The sequence below is a fragment of the Vanessa atalanta genome, chromosome Z, assembly GCF_905147765.1.
Source record: "Vanessa atalanta chromosome Z, ilVanAtal1.2, whole genome shotgun sequence".
In the NCBI taxonomy this organism is placed as follows: domain Eukaryota; kingdom Metazoa; phylum Arthropoda; class Insecta; order Lepidoptera; family Nymphalidae; genus Vanessa; species Vanessa atalanta.
In genome coordinates, this window is record NC_061902.1 from 5,991,557 (window position 1) to 6,013,148 (window position 21,592).

A 21,592-nucleotide genomic window follows, 5' to 3' on the forward strand; every position below is an offset into this window, starting at 1 on the left:
TACGTCACATTTTTTATATCAATGTTAAAATTGAGTAATTTATTTCAAAATCGCTTAAGTCAAGTTACTTCAAAGTGTACGATGGGACGCCCCACGGGGTACACGGGTATTCTCAATAAAATTAATGTAAAATATTAAATAGTTTTATCATATAGAAATGAGAACTTTGAATGCTTTTAAATAAGTACACATATTTGAGTAAGCGTGCGCGTCTATAAAATATATCTGGAATACTTGGACCATGATCGAAAATAATTACTTCTACATTCAAAACCTTTAGTAAAGATATTAAATGTCCATATCCAACAATTGCTCTAGAGTGAATTAAAATTATTCAAGCAAACGTTTCATAAACTCAAATGTACATTTATGTTTTACAATTTCAAAATTCGAATATTATTTTTAATTAAACAGCAATGAACGCGTACAGTATTAAAATACCTGCACTGAATGAAATGATGTAACAATGTAAAAAAAAAACTTTAATCATATTCTATCGGTTAAAAGCTTTAAGTATGGCTTAGTTTTTGCGGTCTGTTTCCTAACATTTATCAAACTTACGACGAAAAGTTGTGACAGGATAAATAATGACAATATATCCTGAGCTCAGAACTTTATAAGACTGAAACTCTCATTCGTCAAATATCCCATATAAATAAAATATGCTTGAGTGTTCCTACAAATAAATCCCTCATATATAACCTAATATAATATATAAAAAATATAATATATAAACGCGCTTAGCGTTTGATTATATTTGTCTGCTATTAATCTCTGTTTACAAAAAGTGAAAATACATTTTTATTTCAAAATCACTCTGAAATGCAACAATGCTATACGAAGTTCTTGATCACAATAATGTTATTAAAGCAAAATACCACAGGCTATGTACACAAGTTGAAGTATTGTAACTCAAACAAAGTTATTTAATCCACAATAAACCATTAAAATCACATGCATAAACCGTTTGAAAGTTGGAATAAACGTTTTTTAATGGTAGGGAATGCGGTATAACACTTAACAATTTCTGTGTGCTTCCGACAAATGCCTTTGTTGTCAAATACCAAGAATTCTTTATAGGAAATTCGTTTAATATAATTTCATTTATTCTTTAAATACTTTGAGCGATTTGGAGTTGTAGAGATCTAAATGAAAATTACTTTTATTAATTACATAATGTTTGCTTTTCAAATTCTAAAAAGTATCGAGGAACAGCCATGATTTTTTGATTGATGATTGATTTTATTATACAATATAAAATAATACTATTAAATAATTCTAATATATTTCAGTCATTCACGAAAAAAAATGTTTAAGGAAAAGGTTTCGGGATACATATCTACGCGTAGCGTAGTTTACCTTGGATATATTCCACAATCGTGTCGTAAATTTTAATCCAACACGTGCAGGTTTATTCACGAGATTTTCCTTTACAGCTAAGCAAGAATTTATTTACGTTAATCAATCAATCACGAATTTATCCCCTTGATCCAAATTTGGTGGTAGGCCTTTATACCCGTCTGAGTAGATACCACTCACACATCATAATTAGCATTTAGCATTTAGCAGCCTGTACATTTCCCACTGCTGAGCTAAAGGCCTCCTTTCCCTTGAGGAGAAGGTTTGGAGCATATTCCACCACGCTGCTCCAATGCGGGTTGGTGGAATACACATGTGGCAGAATTTCATTGAAATTAGACACATGCAGATTTCCTCACGATATTTTCCTTCACCACCGAGCACGAGATGAATTATAAACACAAATTAAGTACATGAAAATTCAGTAGTGCCTGCCTGGGTGTGAACCTGAAATCGTCGGTTAAGATGCACGCGTTCTAACCACTGGGCCATCTCGGCTCATCTGATACATCATAATAAATATATTCAATTGTCATGCACCAAGTCTGTACTGTTGTATTCCGCTTCGAAGAGTGAGTGTCAGTATAACTCCAGCTACAAGGAATTTGACTATTTCCCAAAGTTGATGGTGCATTGGTGGATATAAGAAGTTTAAAACTTTCTTCTTAATATCTTTATCAGGAACTTTTTCAATTGTAAAATATTCGTGTCCTAAATAAACTTTTTCGAATACTAATTCAATATCTGAGCAGTGGTGACTTCTTGCCATCAGATATAGTGGTCACTAATATCCACTTGTCTGCCTAACTAATACAATGAAACTAAGAAGGCCAAAATAAGTGTCCTCTGGTACCGGAGAATAAGTTTTATCAAGCTTTATCAACCGCATACAAACTATTAAATATACCATTCAGTATGTCTATATATCATCCGTCTTACATTTATTAACATTGACGAAAGTCTTACCAAGGTGTGCCAAAGCTCCCAGTTATCTGCCTTCCGCATCTAGTTGGATTCCACTACCTTCTTTAGAACGTAGGTTCTCTTGGTAAATGTTTACACTGCGTTTTTCTAATCGCGCTTTAGGATTGGTTGCACTTTTGTATACAAATTTTACAATCTTAGTCTGTACTGTTCTTCTTCGAAACTTATTTCAGATAACTAAGTTTTGTCCAAAGAACAGGGAGCGAACTTGAATTTCTGCCGCAAACAATGTCGACATTTCTTTTCCGTAGGTCATGTTATTTCAGAGCATTGCTAGAAAATTTTCGTTTTAAAAGGGCTTTACAACTAGTAAGTTAAACATTGGTAATTTTAAAAGTGTTTTACTCCATAGACTTCCTTCCGAAGTTATTCCCACCGAGCCATGAACACGGAACAGGTGAATTCCATTAGGCCTGGAAGTATATGCCTAGTCTCGTCTTGTTGGATCAGTTGAATTCACCTTTAGAACCGCTTAGAACTTGACTGTTTAAACGATATTAGAGAAACCCTTGGTCAGTCTAGAAGCTTTGCCGTGTAGTCCTAATAATAATAATAATTGAGAGGGGTCATTAACACAGATTCCCAATGGGAATTGGAGTAACACTACTTTTTCCAATCTTGAATTATACATAAGCCCATAAAACTACTTCCCTCATCTTTGGTTTAGATGTACAGGCTTCGCCTTCCTCACTAACAAGATTTGTTGGAAGATCATAATTTGCGTCGTATTATTTATTTAATATATAAGAAAAAATACGTCAAGCAATATCTGACGAAGTAAACAATGCTGTTTCTGAAATAGTACGTTAATTTAGTGTCAATAATTTACGGTTAAATACTCCAAATGTTAAATGTGTTAAAACTGAGGTACTACTTGATGGGGGACATTAAAACTGAGGTACTACTTAATGATGGACATTGTCACTGCAACATATTGTGAGGAAGGTCTAGCGCATGTATGTGGATGGATATAGAGAAAGGGGATGACCAAAGAAACGATGGATGAACTGTGTCAAAGACGATATAGCTGGAAAGAATGTTACTTGTGAGATGACGTCAGACAGAGAAGTATGGAAGAAGAAAACATGCTGCGCGGACCCCAAATAAATTGGGATAAGGGCAGAAGGATGATGATGATATTGTCACTACAACATTTTTTGGTAGCACTATAGAATGTAATCTGCAATGGGGCCTTCACATTATTTGGTTGGTGAGACTGAACTCGATTGTTGGCTGTGTCACCCGACTACACAGGGTTAATAAACCATTTGTTGGCGAAAGTATACGGTTTTACAAGAGGATCCTAGAAAACGTATTTACGATAATTCTAAGGAACACGTGTAAAAGGATATTATAAAAGAAATGACTGCCTAGATGATCGCCTCCATATTTATATAACTATTTAAATCGGTGATTTAAATAGTTATATAAATATTTGCACCATTTATACCATCTATATTTTGTATTGCTATGTTATGGTCGGAAGGATGAGTACGTCAGTGCATTTATAACGGCCATAACATCTCAGATATTATAGCGCCTATAAATATTTACTACTAGCATTTATATATTTCTAGTAATACCTAACATAACATATAAGTTAATTTAATTACAACAAACAATTTGAAAAACTCATATAATTTATATAATATACATGACTTTTGAAACGTTTCTTATATAATGGTTAAGAAGTTGATATGCCACCTGTCTGATGAATTTAATTGTCAGAATTTTGTTTTAAATCGTTACATTTCAACTAATATAGTTGGGAAATTATATGCTTGCAAATATGTTCAATTTTGAATAAGGACAATAACTTGTGTTTCCATGTGTTTTCAAGTAAGAACAAAACGCATATTTCTGCCTTTCTCTTTAATTTTTATCACCCATACAAGCAACATGATGTAATCACAAAACTTTGTTTCCAGCGCGTTTGTTATTCAACACAAACTTCCGAGTTATCTTTTGTATAACTTAAGACTTGATTTCATGTAATAATCAATTATTATGTACGTAAAAAACTTATATAGTGTTTCAGTTATTTTTTCGATTTCGTATATTGCTCAAATGAATGCCATCTCATCATCGATCTATAAATATGTCAGACAAAAAGTATTTGGCAAATAGAGTTCCTTTTAAAACAAATTCAAGGTTCAATCAAGGGAGTTTCACTTATTGCGTAGCCCTTGCTGGATATCTTCCAAGATGTACGAGATTCAGGTCATCTCCAGATCTTGACTTCAGTTGAGATATTCAGAATAAAATTTTAAATTAAGACCATTAAGAAAACAATATATCTAATAAAGTATGACCTGGATGTTCTTATTCGTTGCATTTAGTTTAGAATATTTGAAATATAAATAAAATATCTTAAAGTGTGTTTAATAATGAATATATGTTTTTATAAATATTTGTTAAATGACAACATAAAAAGTTTTTAATGTGCATATCCGAATTACCATACACTACACTAAACTACGCTACATTACAAGACATTGCACTACACTAACAATAATCTAAAAAATAATAAATGAAATATTATTTATCTATTATCACTATTGACTGGAACCATACTGCATATTTCATCATTATCTACATACAATGAAAAACAAGAATAGAAACTTACTCTGGAACATAAATGAAAATTATTTTCTATTACAGAAAATAACTTTTGTGGTTAACAAGCATTAGCATTAGCATTAGCAGCCTGTAAATTTTCCCACTGTTGGGATAAAGGCCTCCTCTCCCTTTGAGGAGAAGCATAGGAGCATATTCCACCACGCTGCTCCAATGCGGGTTGGCGGAATACACATGTGGCAGAATTTCGTTGAAATTAGACATATGCAGGTTTCCTCACGATGTTTTCCTTCACCGCTGAGCACGAGATGAATTATAAACACAAATTAAGCACATGAAAATTCAGTGGTACCTGCCTGGGTTTGAACCCGAAATCATCGGTTAAGATGCACGCGTTCTAACCACTGGGCCATCTCGGCTCAATGGTTAACAAGAGGATGATAATAATATATGTATGATATACAGGTGAGAATATTTCTTTTTATTTTCTAATAGCTATTGCAAACACATGTTCCTAAACTAACATCGACTTATCCTTGTCACGGAATAGTTTTATCACAAAGCGAATATCTACAAATCTGAGCTAATACAGAAAAGTATGTAAAAGATATGTATCATATAGAATTAAGTAATATAATTTTAATATACTTTTAGATGTCACTTCTGTGATAAATTGGACAGTATTTAAAACAAAAATGGATTAGACAAAACCTGCGGTGTGATACTTTATCAGAACAGACCGTAATGGAATGCTCCGAAGTAATAAATTACTTTCATCGGTACACGGCTCGCGGCACTTTTTCCTTTTGTAAGCGAGTCTACGATTTATGAGTTCCAAACAAGGCCAAGTGCTACGGCTTTTTGTAAGACTCAATACATTTGTACGAATTGAAAATCGATTCAAGCTAATATGTTTTTTATCACACGTATACATATGTGATTCATAATAATATATTATTTAACATTGCTCTTTACATATTTTCACCCAGGAAGGCGCTCCCTTTAACGTTAACTAACAGATAAAATCTAATTTGTATATTTTGTGCCTTTACTCTTAGTCGTCTCGTTCAGAATATAAGCTTCTAAAGATATCAGCCAATAATAATAATATTAATTTATTATTTACACCTAACTTGATCTGTTCAATTAGAACATCAAGATTCTCATTTTTTAAACTATAGAATCTTCTTTATAAACAAATATTAATGTTTCTATGCTTGTCCTCTATATTGTTCAGCGTATGGCCGAGAAGATTCCTTCACAAATTCTTATGTAGACAATTCTGACCGTGCGAAGCCGGTTTGAGTAGAATAACGTTTCTCGTATTTTTTTTTAATTCTTATTCTAATTTCAATTTACAGTACTAATTTAAATTAATAATCATTGTAGTAGCTGTTTAATTTTCTTCTATCTCTGTAACCAGCTCGGCCTTTACGTGGCAGAGCAGCTTATAGCTTACGGTATATTTGTTTGTCGCTGCCTATTGACCTAAAAAACTGAAGCATTGTAAGCCCTCCTCAGAAAGTGCACGAGAAAAAATTAAAGTCATTGTTTATTTTATTTTCTTGATTCCGATGATTTATTTCGTTTTCTTGTTTGTCGCGTTTTATCTACAATGGGTATCAATCGTTAATTAAAACTGCCTTAGTATTAATGTTTGCTGAATGAATGTTGAAGATTCAACATATTATACATCAGAATATATATTTTATCGAAACCAATATATAGTTCCTAATAGTATTCCTACAGGTAAAGGTAAACATAATTACCGACATACCTTTGTATTTGGATTAGGGTGATGTTCTACAAATATCAAACTCGACACTAAATGCTGTCTCGACGATGTCGATGGTGGATTCTGAAATTCCAAGTTATGTAAACCACGTTGTTACCTTCGCGTGGTCGTTCCACTCTCCTTGACATTAAAAGCTTTAATTTGTTTCTGACAAATAACGTGGCCTGCTGATATATTAATGCTATACCGAATGAGGTGGCCGTTGTTGAACGACAGCAAGCTGTTAGCACAGTTGAAAAGGTAACTAAGTCGATATCTTATGTCTCATTTAACATAGAAATAAAAGATTTATTAAACTGTAAATAGAACAATATAATTTATCGATCATATCACAAACTGTTCTTATTTTTTAAGACGCTGACCACGACGACAACTTCTACTGTTTTAACTTAAAGTCATTTTCAGATGAATTTATTTAAAAGCTTTGAGAAACTGAACACAAGTTCAGGAAATAATAAAATTATATTCTATTATATATGACTGTATTTTTAGATATTAAAAAAGAGTAACTACTGAGTTTCTTGCCGGTTCATCTCGGTAGAATCTACATTCACAACCGGGGGTAGCTTTACTTTAAAAAGCCTACTTGAATAAAGTATAATTTGATTTGATTTGATTATAGAAAATAGCGCTTATTGTTAATAATAAATATCGAAATGAAATATGTAGATTAAACATTGTTAACATAAACATATTGACGTGATCGTTTTATGTCAACAGAACCAACGTTGTGTCTACAGACGTAGTGCGTACGCGTACGTCGCTTAATTGAATTTCCAGTACAATTACACTGCCGAAATTCAACTACAACCGGAATTGAAATTTGAAAATTACACAGAAACAAGCACACTTTTTAATCCATTTGGCTTGCAAAAATCAAAAAGTTGTTTTTCAACACTATTTATGAAAATCCAAAAGAAAACGGCTAATTTCGCTGATGATGAACTTCTAATGTGGACAACTATTGAAAATGTTACTGACTGTTGCTGAATATAAGTGAAGTATTCTATAGTTAATAGCTTAGTGATAGATTGTTGTCAGTGACTTCGGAGCATCTTTTGTATTGTCTGAATATTCTTCTATTTTATTAAAAAAAATTAAAATGATATAATATAAAATATAAATACTTTTGCAAATTTAATTGGGATTCTAATCTTCTACCAATTTGTTGTTTGGTTTTATTTTCTATTTTTACGATTTACTCTATCGGGAATATTATGCGCCAATTGTCTCCCTTGAGGTGATATTACTAGTTTTTATTTGATTGAGCTCTTAAATAAATTACCATCTCAATTTTATAGACGTCGAACTTTTTGCCCATTCATATGTTTCACAAGATCTGTGCTTTAGGCCTCTATTCATATTTCACATAACTACGCAGTAACTACTACATGTCCGAGATCTCACTCGAGACTTCCATGCAGCAGATTTCGAAATGAAGCAGACGGGACCGCTATCATTCGAAATCCTCAAGGAGTCAAGACTAATTAAATAAACTATAATTTTGGTACGATTACGATTGCTAGAAATTTCTCTAAATATTTCTAAAACTAAATGAAGACTTATCGATACTAAAATGCAAACAATAAGATCGATCACGAGAAACAAGCAACGCTTCAAATCTCGGTTTTAATAATCCAAGAAAATGTGCGTCTTAGTATGAATGAATACTCTGAACTCTCATTAACTTTTGATGTACCTATAAATTGAAGTTTTCTGTGAAACTGTTTAAATTAGTAACCATCATCACTTTTTATCATTATGATCTTTATTGGCTAAGAACTATTTTAACATATCATTTAAAGTTTTCACAGTTTTTACATAGAAGCTACCTACGACCGAATACATTTTCAAGGTCGACAAACTGGGCATTAAAAATTATATAGGTTAAAAGCGCACGCTCCGTTCGTCATTCATGAATGTGTACCAATTGCGTTGCACAACCAGCAAACTCCATGGCAAAGTAAAGTAGCAAAATTATAGCTCGGTAAAAACCCCAGCTTGCACTCGTTAAGAGAAGGTTTGGAGTTTATTCCACTACGCTGGTTTAATGATGATGATGGTGGAAATATACTTGTTAGAATGTCTTTCGACACATAGCTAATGTTGGTATTCTCAACATATCATAGGATGAGTCGAGCGCAAACACATAGCGTTCTGTTCTGTCACTGTTATACTTCGATGAGACGTCGCTTCGGAGATGTAACAGGATTTTATGTGAAGCTGCTACTGAACATTAGTTGATAACTCAACTGAACAACATCTAGATTTGCAGCCATTTAATATATATATAATATATATCAATAATATAATATTTACAATAAAATATAATTGTAGTAAGAAAAATTATATAGAGGTCACTCTTAAAAGTAATTGCAAAAGGGATTCGATCGCATCAACGACACGAGAGCAGTTAAAGAGAAAACTATAAAACATCTTCCGTGCATTCTTCAGCTTTAAAATTTGCTGATGCCACACAACTCCGGGCAGCGGACTGCCAAGGTTCATGTACGAGGGAGATATTTGAGAAGAGTGCAGAGTAAATGTAAAATATAATTTTAATAAAATAGATTTTATAGTTGGCTATAATTTGACAGTTCCATATAAATTTGGTAGCAAATGTTTTTATTTCATATTAAAAGTAAAGTAACTCTCGGTTAAGATTAACGTGTTCTAACCACCGAACCTACTCGGCTCTAATTTATAGTCAGTGGGAAGAGCGAAAGCGCCAATATGGTGCTTTTGGAAAATGAGGTTAAAGTTTTTACTTTAAATCCCATTTCCCAGAAGCAACATTTTGGTGCTAAAGCGTTTTTTCCTTTCCATAAATTAGAGCCGAGTAGGTTCAGTTTATACGTATATACATATTATACGAATAAATTCATTCTTATCGTAGAAAAGAATTGTTTCATTAAATTGACACAATATACCTAAGAAAATACAATCAGATAAATGTAAATGGTTGTAAATGTGAGCATGTGAGAATGTCGAGCCTTCGAAACAGCTGCATGACAGCTTTGTCCGGAATACGAGAACGAACTCCGGGTCTGCCTGACCTAAATTTCAAATTGTTTAATTTACGTTGGTATAAATGTACTTCCCAAATGTTTTTGAAATTACAATGGTTCCGTTCAATTCCAGTAATAGACGGAAATGAACACATTTATCTAGGAATGGTATTCATGTTATAATTTCAACATTATTGACGTACCGAAAGTTAAAAAATAATGTATACTTATTGAATACATTATCCACGAGAAACAAGTATTTTTTATTGTACAATATTTTTGTATGGTGGATTGGAATAAATAATATTAAATCTGTTCAGTATATATTCGGATTTAAGATAATTCATTTTGACCTTATTCGCCGAAATTAAACAAAGTAAACTAAGGTATATAGAAAACGAGTATTTTATATACTCAAACTTTTGAATGACAAAAATAATTGAATTCTTTTGAAAATATTTTACAATTTTCCTCGAAATCAATTCTGTAAGCATCCCGATCCTGTATGAACGTACAACAAGTATCCAGGCGGGAGTCCTGGGGGGACGCGACGGAGGGAGGTGCACCCTCGGGGTGTTCAGGGGTCGAGATTCAACTGGTGCAATGCGGCGTACCCCTTCGCTCATCCCTCGGTCCGGGTTTGTTTTTGCTATTGTATTTGCGCCGCACAGTTGGCACGCTAAGCGTAGATTTTGATATGTTTGTTTTGTATCCAATGCCTTAAATGATGGTCGAGCTTTTAATATTTTTACTTTTTCATTTTGTTAAGATTAACTTATAGCTATAAAAAAATGCTGTATCTTTATTTATATTGAAATTGATCGCAGCTACGAATTTATCACGATGTGTTTATTTTAAAGCGCTCGTCGGTCAACACCTCGAACAATAGCCGCTAATTTAACACAAATTTATACAGATAATAATTAATTTTGACACAAAATTTAACGAATTTAGCGCTAATACAGCCGCTAATAACAGTTTAATACCGTTAATTAAAGAGATTAGCGCTATAAATTCTTATCGAACAACATGTTTTGGATTACAATGATTCGTTATAAATATATGTCAGTTTATTTATCCTTGATAAAAATAATTAACATGAAGACTCTATAGAATACACTACACATACATAACTAAGTAAAGCGCACTACAAAAAGGAAAATTAAACGGGCCAACTTTATTATCTTAGTGTGCGTGACCTGGGCTTGTCACTCGCAAAACGTCATACTTTAGTTTACTAGTTTGAGTGTACTTTTACTATTTCGACACGTTTTCAGCTTTTACAGACTATCTATCTAGATAGTCTGTAAAGTCTAGATATAATCAAAGAGGTGAATATAAAATAAATTTCTTCTTAAATAAATTTAAAACCATGGTTTTTAAATTTAAATGCAAAATCAATTTGGCTCGGCACGTAAGTAAAGTTGAAAGCAGCAGCTTTCAACTTTACTTATCTATTTATCAAAAACATCGAAATAATATTCCTAATGATTGATTGCTCTCGTTGGTCTAATAAATAGCATACAAGGCTGTAGTTTCCACGCTCCTCAATTTATATTCTGAACCAAATGATAAATTTAATATAAAATTTTCCGACAGTCAATGCTCTGTAGCTTTCTGGAAAGTAGACAGAGCAACGAACGAATACCTCAAAAAAAAAGGGTACAGCATTGGGCTATAGGCCTTAGTCTAATAACTCGCGTTGAATTGTCTTCTCATCGAGCTATGACATATGAGAACTTGGAAATACACCGGTTATTGGAAGCACATGTCATGTTGTAATATATGGCTCATGAGATGGAATCGATCAGAACAAATTTACTATTAAGTGTGTGTGTATATCTGGTACATTTCATATTAAAATAAGAATTATTCAAACAGATAACTTATTTTTATGCACCTAAAACAAATATTATGAAATAAATAATTGAACGTAAAATACATAAATTAATGAATAAAGTATAAACGATAAAATAGATAATACAAATAGCTTATCTATCGTTAATTTATTTAGTCGAAGAAACAGTTTTAAGTGTAATCAATTAAAAAATTAATTGCATTAAAGTTTTTTCAATATAAATGATAAGATATTTTCAAAATAAAAACGAATATAATACATTATTGTGCGAGAATCTCGGGACTTGGCATTCGTGTAAGATCCACAAAACCGAGCTGTGCCAATTACAAGAAATAAAATTATTTCTGCGACCGACCAAAGGCATTTCGTAATAATACGACTGCATAGCTTCACAAACCATTCTCTGAAGGTTGATGAAGGTCAATATCATGGCCAGTAGTATAGTTCTTAGTTTAAGTAGCCTAAATACTCATATTCACTTAAAAGTTTGTAAAAAGGAAAACACCATAAACATCAAGACCAGTAGAAATCTTTAAGAAGGTAACCGGAACTCTGGGTCTGAACCGGGTTATGTGAGATTCTTACCCACTAAAACCATTAAGATGACCTTCTTCGACACGGATGGAAGAGATTTCTAACAATAAATCTATAGTCACACCCCAGTGTGACTATAGACTGACTATAGACTGAATGACTTGGGAGTCATTACTCCCAAGTCATTCAGTCAGTTATCGTGGTGATTTTGACAAATGGCTAGTACATATACTTTATGAATATTATTAATGTTTATGAAGTAAAGTTATAAATCTTTATAAAATATTATTTTGTTGTGAAATTTAAATGAAACTACTTCAATAAAAATGCAAAATTATTTTAAATCAAATATCCACCGAGTCGCCAGCGAGTCCGGACAACAACGGAAACACGATACAACGGAGATAGAAAGACGACATTCTAGAAAATTGTATTACCAGTACCTGCAACGTCTACTATTTTTCACTTCGAAAAAAGAAGAAATTTATCAATTCAGTGGCATTTTTTATATTTTTTACTTCAGAACTCCGTCATTTAAAAATTGATTTTAATATAGTATTTTTTGTACATTTCGGTAAGGGCACACCTTTACCGAATGGATAAATAAGAACATTTTCATTATAATTACTTCAAAACTTATACCCATATTCGCAAAATACAATAAATAAAAACGTTTAATTGTCATATGTTTGTCACATTAATAAATTCGTTTAATTTTTTACCTTTCATTTATTTTTGATTATTAAAACAAGAAACATTATATTCGTCCATTTGGACGAATATTATTATGTTGACCACAACGGTTTTATAAAACAATTTTGTCACACATATGAGTAAATAATTTAATACGTCCACTTAACTTATCCATTAAAATGAGAGACCGTGAAAATTGATACAACCACCTGATATGAAATAATATTTGGTAAAATTTCCAGTAACCAGGAAAAATAGCTGGGAAAGGCCTGACACATTACAGAACTAAACCCCACCCGAAAATTACATTTTACAAGGATACCATACTTGTATATTTTTTATCGTAAACTTATTAATGATACCTAAAAAATATAAACTCTTTGGTTGCCCGTTAATAAATAGTATTTGTAAATCTAGTAACAATATTGACATACAGGTTATGTCCGTTTTTGAAATAGCCTTATTTAATATGTGTTGTCACTCAAATAGCGGTTACTAGCCAGGAAATGAAAAAAGAAATATTTTTTTATATATTTTGTAATAAAAAGTTGTTCTGAGGTTGTAACAATGCACAGGTGCCAATTTTTGACACATTATTATATATTTTCTGTGTAACAGCATTAAGAACACTATAAAAATCAGACCTTAAAACCAAACACAAACTACGCACATATCTATTACACAGGAAGCAATTGATTTATTACTTAACTACCGATCCTACCCGGCTTCGCACGGGTGTAATGCTGATACTAAATATACTGCAGACTTTTACTTGAAGACCTTTATAAGGTGTACAAATAATTACAAGTAATTTTAAAGATACATACACAGGGACAGACAGCGGTAAGAGACTTTGTTTTAGACTATGTAATGATTATTACTGCAAAATATTTATACATACGTTTTATCAAGTCGACAATATTACATAAAATTATATCCGTCTTTAAGGTACGTTTCTTTACATAACGCTTAAAATAATTGATTTAAATTGAAATAATTGTTGCATAAAAATCTTTATTTTTATCATAATAAATCTAAAAATACGCAAATAAATACGTGTACTACATATATATAAATATATTCGTATAAATAAATATATGTACGTATTCGAAACATATATTAAATGCATATAAATATTTTTAGATACGAAATCTTTCTGATAATCTTTTGTGTTTAACGAATAAAGAAATACATAGGCGGCACTCAAAAAACGTGAAATGAAACAAGGGTCAAATAAATTTAATTTTTCAGTAACTTTTGTTGCGAGGCCTGTACAGAATCACTTTTTGTAATAAAAATGCAATTAAAATAGAGACCTATTTTAGTTGCTTTTTTATATTAAATTATCTTTGTTGTATGTGCGGTAAGGCAGAATCGTACATTGACAATTCATACTTAGTACAATTTCGGTTAAGAAATGCTTTAAATTTTATATTAAAGTAACATCCTATAAATGTCACTGACTCTGCTGGGATAATGCTCCTCTCCTTTTTGACAAGATGGTTTGGAGCCTAATTCACCACGCTCCAATGTGGGTTGGTGTGTACACATGGGGAAGATTTTCATCCAACAGATGTAGGGCTTTTCTCGTTTTATCCTTTCACCGGACACAAGTTAAATTAAAAAGACAAATTAAGAACAAGAAAAATTTCGGGCTGGTAAATATTATAAATTTACGACTTTAATAGCGATTGATAATAATATTTCGTAATTATTATTATTCATTACTTGATGACATGGGGAACACCCATTTCATAAAGTAACTTTTACGATAGTATATTATCACTACAATGTTATATAATGTATGTAGTACAATTATAATTAATATCATATAATATTTAAAATTTATAATAATTAAAAATCATTTCGTAAAATTAGTTGAGTAATTGTTGCTGAGTCGATAAATAGAAAATAAATAAACACAAAACCACAAAATACATACAATACCAATACACTCATTTATATATATAAATATAATACGTACGGACTAGCCGCACCGTGTTCATTTTTATACGTAAGAGATCATATTACGAAGGGTCGGCAAGCCCAACTTAATTAAAGGTATTTGACCTATTGTAACAATATATTAGGAATCATAAAACAATTATAAGCCCTTCGAAACAGTTCGCTCGTTCGAAAAATAAAAATCTACAACATTTTCCATGGCAACGACGACGAAATATTTAATCACTTTAAAAACAGGAGCTTTCCGAGGGACCTTTGTATAACCTACCAATCGCTTTGTCAGCGAAATTTTACGCTTTCGTAAAATTAAGCGGCTTAACTTTTAACAACGACAAATTTCGAATTAAAGTGTTTCTTTTGTTGTAGCATTATTAAATAAAATATAAATTAATTCAATATGTAACGTGAAGTTTAATATGTTCTATTTATAATAAAGTTTTGTGTCTTCACTTCACTTTTCATGTTCAACCATAAATTAAACAATGTAAAATTTAATCCGCTTGATGGATTTTCCTTACCTGTAATACTGAATATCGTATATTTCTGTCCAGATTGGGTTGGTTCCTTATGATTAAATTGAATATTGCTATAGTTTATCTACAATTCGAAATTTAAATCAATCTCAGACTAATCTATAGATCGATCTTCAAACCGCGTCCCAATAACGAAATTGAATTGACATTCAATTCGTAATATTGGAAATATTTTATTCAAGAGTTCTTAAGATATCATGTGATCCATGTAATAAAAACATTAACTGTTGTTTTCATATAAAACCAAAACAAGTTTACAGATCTAATGTAGGTACATACATCATCATTATCAGTGAATGCACCAGATGCACCAAGGCTTCTGCATTCCATCTTCCGCAATTAAACGGTTCTCGACACCTTCTTTATTCTGCACTGCGTTTGCCAATTCCGGTTCTAAGTAACCACTACAACTTCAGTCTGTAAATTTTGAAAACTGTATTGGTAACTCCGGTTCTTCGACGGATAAACTAAATCGTCGCCGGATAATGTCATTCAGATTTTATTTGAAAAGATATGTATGTGAAACATAGCTCGCCCAATAGCACTCTACTTAGAATTTGTAGAGTCTCTGTCAGTATCGCATTTATTGTCTACGTTTTGCCGAAGTAGCATATGGCAGATAACATGTAGCTACTGTAATTATCATTTTCAAAAACTGCATTAAAAATTTTATTTACATTACATTAGTCATAATATTCGTTTGATTGAATAGATGCGACCCTCAGTGTAAAAGAAATACTTTTCGCATTGTCAATGTGTGATGTCTGTACTAATAGTAAAAAAAAAACTATGTTTGGTAAATAAAAAAATAGTGGATGGTACCCAGAACAGTCTACACAATCTCCACCTACACAATATATATAATAATGAAATACTTTTGTTCTTTCAAAATGATGTAAAGAATGTATTCAATTAAGACCGTAACTACACCTTTTATCATTTGAATAGTCAATTCAAAATTATAAGTAAGTGGCCGAATAATTGAATTGATCTAAACTAGAATTATCTCTTGGCTTATAACCGTGATAGTTTTGAAAGACAATATTGACAAAGGTACACAGGAAGGGATTCTATACAAACAGCCGGTCTACTGTAATCGACCTGCCAAGCTAGTCGATTGTGAGCTAGAAAATCGATTTACCAACTTGTTAGCTTCACGCCACTTTTGAATAAATTTAGTGGCGGAACTCGATTTTCTGCAACAATTCGATTAATTAAAACCGAACGTTGATCGTCGGTATTGGGTGCGATATTCTCCAATGCTACCAATTTCACTCGTATTGAATGAGGGCACTTTAATTTCGTCGTTATTGTCTGTTTATATACTATTTTAGTGTTAGCTGTTGTAATAAATGTATATTTAAAATCAAATATGTTAAACAAATAAGACTATTATTTGCGGTCTAAATTAAGGCTTCATTAAACTATTATTTACTACGTCAAAGTCGATTATAATCGTTTGCATATATACTAAGTATAAAGTATTTGACGGTATCATGCTCTAATTAAATAAGTAGTAAAATATATATACTGCGCGTCGTAGTCATCTCGAAATCTGACGTATCTGTCGCATGACGTTCTGCTACACGTGTAGTCCAATGCAGAGTGGTAACATAAGCTCCAAACGTTCCGGTCAGCCAGGATTAAAATCAAAAAAAATTAGAAGATACAAGGGAAATGCTTTTTTTGGTTCATATTTTGTAGACTGCCAGCAAAAACGAAATAACTACTAAAGTAATATTTATACTCGCTCATCGTAAATGTAATATATAATTATATAAACAAGTATTATAACAGTTCAAATTACATATTATAAAATCATAATATTACGTTTAAAAACATTAACAAAAACCAGATAGAGGAGAAGGATTCCTAGTGGCCGCTTGCAGCACGCCCTCCTCTCCTCCGGCCCCGCTTCAAATAATCCCGTCTCGTAGCAAAGTTTCATTTACTTACACATTCAATGTTAAGCCTCTTGATCCGAGGAGCTTATGTTGCGTCACTTGGTGTTTATTTAATACATTTTCATTTATAAATGAACAATAACTTAAAGTTATAAGTTAGAGATATTTATATTACAAAATCATTTGATTTTGTTAATTTATAAACATTTTCAAACTGAATACATGTTACTCTAGGCATCATTGCTTTATTAATGGCTGGCTAACTTCAGTCGGACAAATACATTTTTTTTTTTATATAGAGGTAAACAACAATAATACGATCAGTATCGAGTCAAGCTGACAAGACATAAGGATAGACGCGGACACGTCTGTGCTTTGCGATTAAATCTTACTTCAAATGTTTATTTATGCAGCATCTCTAAATAAAATATATGTATATTTTGTGTCAATTTGATATTGCAAGAAAAAGTAAGTTTTAATGCGATTGCAAAATTTGCACAGAAGAACGCAAAAAATTAAGTTGTAAAAAACAGGTTAATAAATTTATAAAATATTAAATTCTACATAGGTATGTACAAAGATGTGTACAAAAACATTTTTATTGTTATTATGTAATTTTTTTCTTAAAATTTTGTATTTAAATGTAAGTTGGGCTGCATTAACCTTGGCGATATAAATGTATGTTATTAATTTTCCGATTTTATAATCTATTACAATCAATAATATAAGTAAGGCAAACGTTTATATAGGTACATAATAATAATTTTTAATAAGTCTATAAAGTATGGTAATAAAAGTTCTGAAATCTAAGAAGCTACAGGTTGGTCTGTGAACGCCACAGGTTGCCTCTGTAAGTTATTAACGATTCCAGTATAACTCTTGCAAACAAGGGCCTCGGCTCTGGTCCGACGTTTCCTTGCCGCTATTGTTTCTGAAAGTTCTTCCACTTACTTTATTATTAATAACAGTACGGTACCAAATCTGTACATTTCTCAAATGACAACGTGATGATAACAAAAAATACTCTTTGTTAAAACAAACGAAATATGTCCCAAGTTTTTCTGAATATATTAATACATTAAAATTACTTGTAAATGGGTGTTAAAATATTGTTGGAAGTTTTAAAGAAAACGAATGTATTTTGTGGAATTTATATATTTTTTTAATACTTTGATATCATATGTATAATTTAAGTGTTCTCTTTAAGAACATTAGTAAGGTTTGAATTTTATAAACAAGTCGTAAACTTCAGCATATTTCGATTCGAATATTTATATTTTCTGGAGTAATAAACTATTTTTTTTTATACACAGGCTATACCGAGGAGCAGCCTTCCACGCAATTCACCGCACAACTGCCGAACGAGGTGAGCCCGGCTCCATCCGGCCCCTCTCAGCCGGCGCCTCAGCCTCTGTCCTACGCACTTCTGCACCTCTCCGCCTCCGACTCGACAGAACAGCCTTTTCTCCAAGTACAGCTCCAATCTTCGCCTGTCTCCCCTCCTCCGCCACCGGCGAGCGGCAAATCTAACTCCATGTGCTACTCCAGCTCGGGCACCCTTCTGTCTCTACCGCCAAAGAAGAAAGACATCTATCGCCCCTACTGTCTCGGCGACCGCGCGTACCTCCATCGGGCCGAAGAGGATCTCAATGCGGCTCACGCAATTCTCGACTTAAGTCAACATGCAGTTTTCCTGACAACACCGCCGCGCACCGACCCTGCACCCCCGGAACCACCACCACCTCCACCCGAACCTCCCCAGGAGCAGACAACAGAGCGTCCAAGAGAAACAGTCGCCTACACTTATGACGCCTTTTTTGTTAGCGATGGTCGTTCGAAGCGCAAAAATTATGCAAACGCCCCCGTTGAGAGCGCCCAACAGCCTGAACCAAAATCGAAGTATACGTGTAGCGAGTGCGGTAAACGATATGCAACCTCTTCAAACCTTTCACGGCACAAACAAACTCATCGTAGCCTCGATTCCGTCGCCGCAAAGCGTTGTGGAGAATGCGGTAAGGCTTACGTATCGATGCCGGCGCTTGCCATGCACGTGCTCACGCACCAGCTCTCACACGTGTGTGGCGTTTGCGGTAAGTTGTTCTCTCGGCCTTGGTTGCTACAAGGTCACCTCCGCTCTCACACTGGCGAAAAACCATATGGATGCGCACACTGTGGAAAAGCATTCGCTGATCGGTCTAACTTGCGCGCGCACATGCAGACGCACTCCGCTGATAAAAACTTCGAATGCCTACGTTGTCATAAGACTTTCGCCCTAAAGAGCTACCTCAATAAACACCAAGAATCGGCGTGTGTGCGCGACGACGATTCACCACCACCACCAGAAACCCCTGCCTCCGCATCCGGTTAAACGCGCAACAGAACCGAAAGCAACCAGGGACCGTAATCACTGTTGTAAGATTTACATATAAACGTAAAGTATTATTATGAATTTAGTTTACTAGCATAATTAATATAAATATACAAATTCTAAAATAGGTAGACGCGCACGACTTGTAGCGGAAAGAAACATCTGCTGACCATGTCGTGCCGCAATCGAGCAACGTTTCGCAAACAACGAATCACGTACGACCCCGTAGCGCCGCAGACGCGGCAATAGGCCGTAGCGATAAACGTCCTAATAACGTTAAACATTGAATTATGTATATACATGTCGATAAAATATACCCTTATATACATAGAAGTAATGAAATACGAATGAAACTAATATCTTTTGTAGGTGATTTTTACAAACCGCGAAGTAGGTTAGAGTATTAGGGTGTAAGTTAAAATGGAGTCGCGAGAGCCAAGCGCCGAGTTCGTCAGTGGACGAAGGCGGAGCGCCCGTGCGCGCCGCGTCGTCCGTCTCGGTGAGGAACTTGCCAAAACTTTCCGTCCGAAGCTCCGCACAATCCGTCGCGCAGCTAGGGCCGCCCGCCGCCGCCCGCGACAGTGCCTTAGCGGCGACCACGCGCCCAACGCGCCGCACCGTCCCACACCCGCACCCACTTTACCTCCTTATCCTTTAGCACGCAATCCCCCTTACGTGCAATATATATATATATATATATATGCCTATAGCCTTACTTTATCGTATTTATTTTTCATACACTTATGTTAAAAAATATATAATAATTACGGACAAATTCACAAAATCATTCATTTGTTTTATTAATGCAATATATTGCTATGATAGATACATTACAAATATGTATAATTAAAGTGATTGAAGTAAACGGTTATGGACGGGCGGCGGCGAGCCACGCGACGGCTATATGGGACGGGCTTCGCCGCGTCACTCAGCGAGCATGCCTTTAGATTGAGTGTGTTATTAGTGTCAAGTCGAACGTAACTGGCAATAAACTAGTTTAGAATAAGGTAGCATTAACACTAGGTTACTGAGGTGAGCACGAGGTGCTCGGAAGAAATGGGTATTCGAAAAGCAATAATAATGTAGGTATTATCAAGTCGCGCACCGCTGTCAATGGACGCAGCAGACTTTATCCTATCCCCGTAGCGTTCCGTAGCTCTCGTAGAAGAGTGTTACGTCTACTACGCCGTGGGTTTAAGAAATCGCATGATTCTCCTCTAACGACGTGTATGTATCTACGATTATTCGTGTAATATTTATGCTCACGCGTATAAGTATGGATGACATACATCTTTAAAGGATCCACCCTCTGCGTCGTCGACGTCACCCTAGCGTATTAGTTGAAGCCTCGCGAGTCAATTCTTTGTCAGTGAATTTCAGTTAACCCTGTCAATTATAAAATCCTCTATTAAAAGTTCCTGTACGGTTAAATAATTCACCAATTAGATGTAGATTTAAGAATTTCTTTTTAAAATTATTAACAATAGACTGACACCGGTGACGTATTGTTTAAATCGAAATCCCTTTTTTTTACATTTGCACTTTGTTTAAAATTATTTCATGTTAGATATATTTTTCCTTCTTATATACAGTGCCACACTTGCGTTTTCAGTGTTTTATCTTTTTTACTTTAAGGATATACCATTTCGTTAATACAAATAAGCTTTACCAGGCAATGGTTGCGCGTAAAAAGCAATATAATGTAAATCTATAAGCAATATTACGGTAGAATTTACGTAGTTTATATTCATCGTTTATTGATATTTGGTAGATATTTTTGGTGCTTAATAAGTACTTAATAAATTGATAAATTAATGAAACGAAATTAACATCGAAAATTGTGTAATTTATTATTATATTGTGATATTGTTTTTCAAAATTGAATTATTATACGTTATAGTGACTTCATTAGCTATACTTTCAATCACTTACCCTCCACTTTTTCTAATTCCTCCTCTTATCTATTGAAAATCTAAGCCAATCATGTAGAATTTAGCGTTTGTACTCCTAAACA

General features: G+C 33.5%; 1 protein-coding gene across 1 annotated transcript in view; it reads left to right on the forward strand.

Moving 5' to 3' along the window:
• Positions 1-20,359, forward strand: part of LOC125075863 (transcriptional repressor scratch 2-like) — a 33,241-nt gene extending 12,882 nt beyond the window's left edge. The window contains exons 2-3 of the mRNA XM_047687681.1: positions 18,524-19,622; positions 19,707-20,359. Coding sequence (XP_047543637.1) covers positions 18,524-19,578 — 1,055 coding nt within the window. The 3' untranslated portion in view covers positions 19,579-19,622; positions 19,707-20,359. The remainder of the gene's footprint in view (positions 1-18,523; positions 19,623-19,706) is intronic.
• Positions 20,360-21,592: the final 1,233 nt, after the last annotated feature.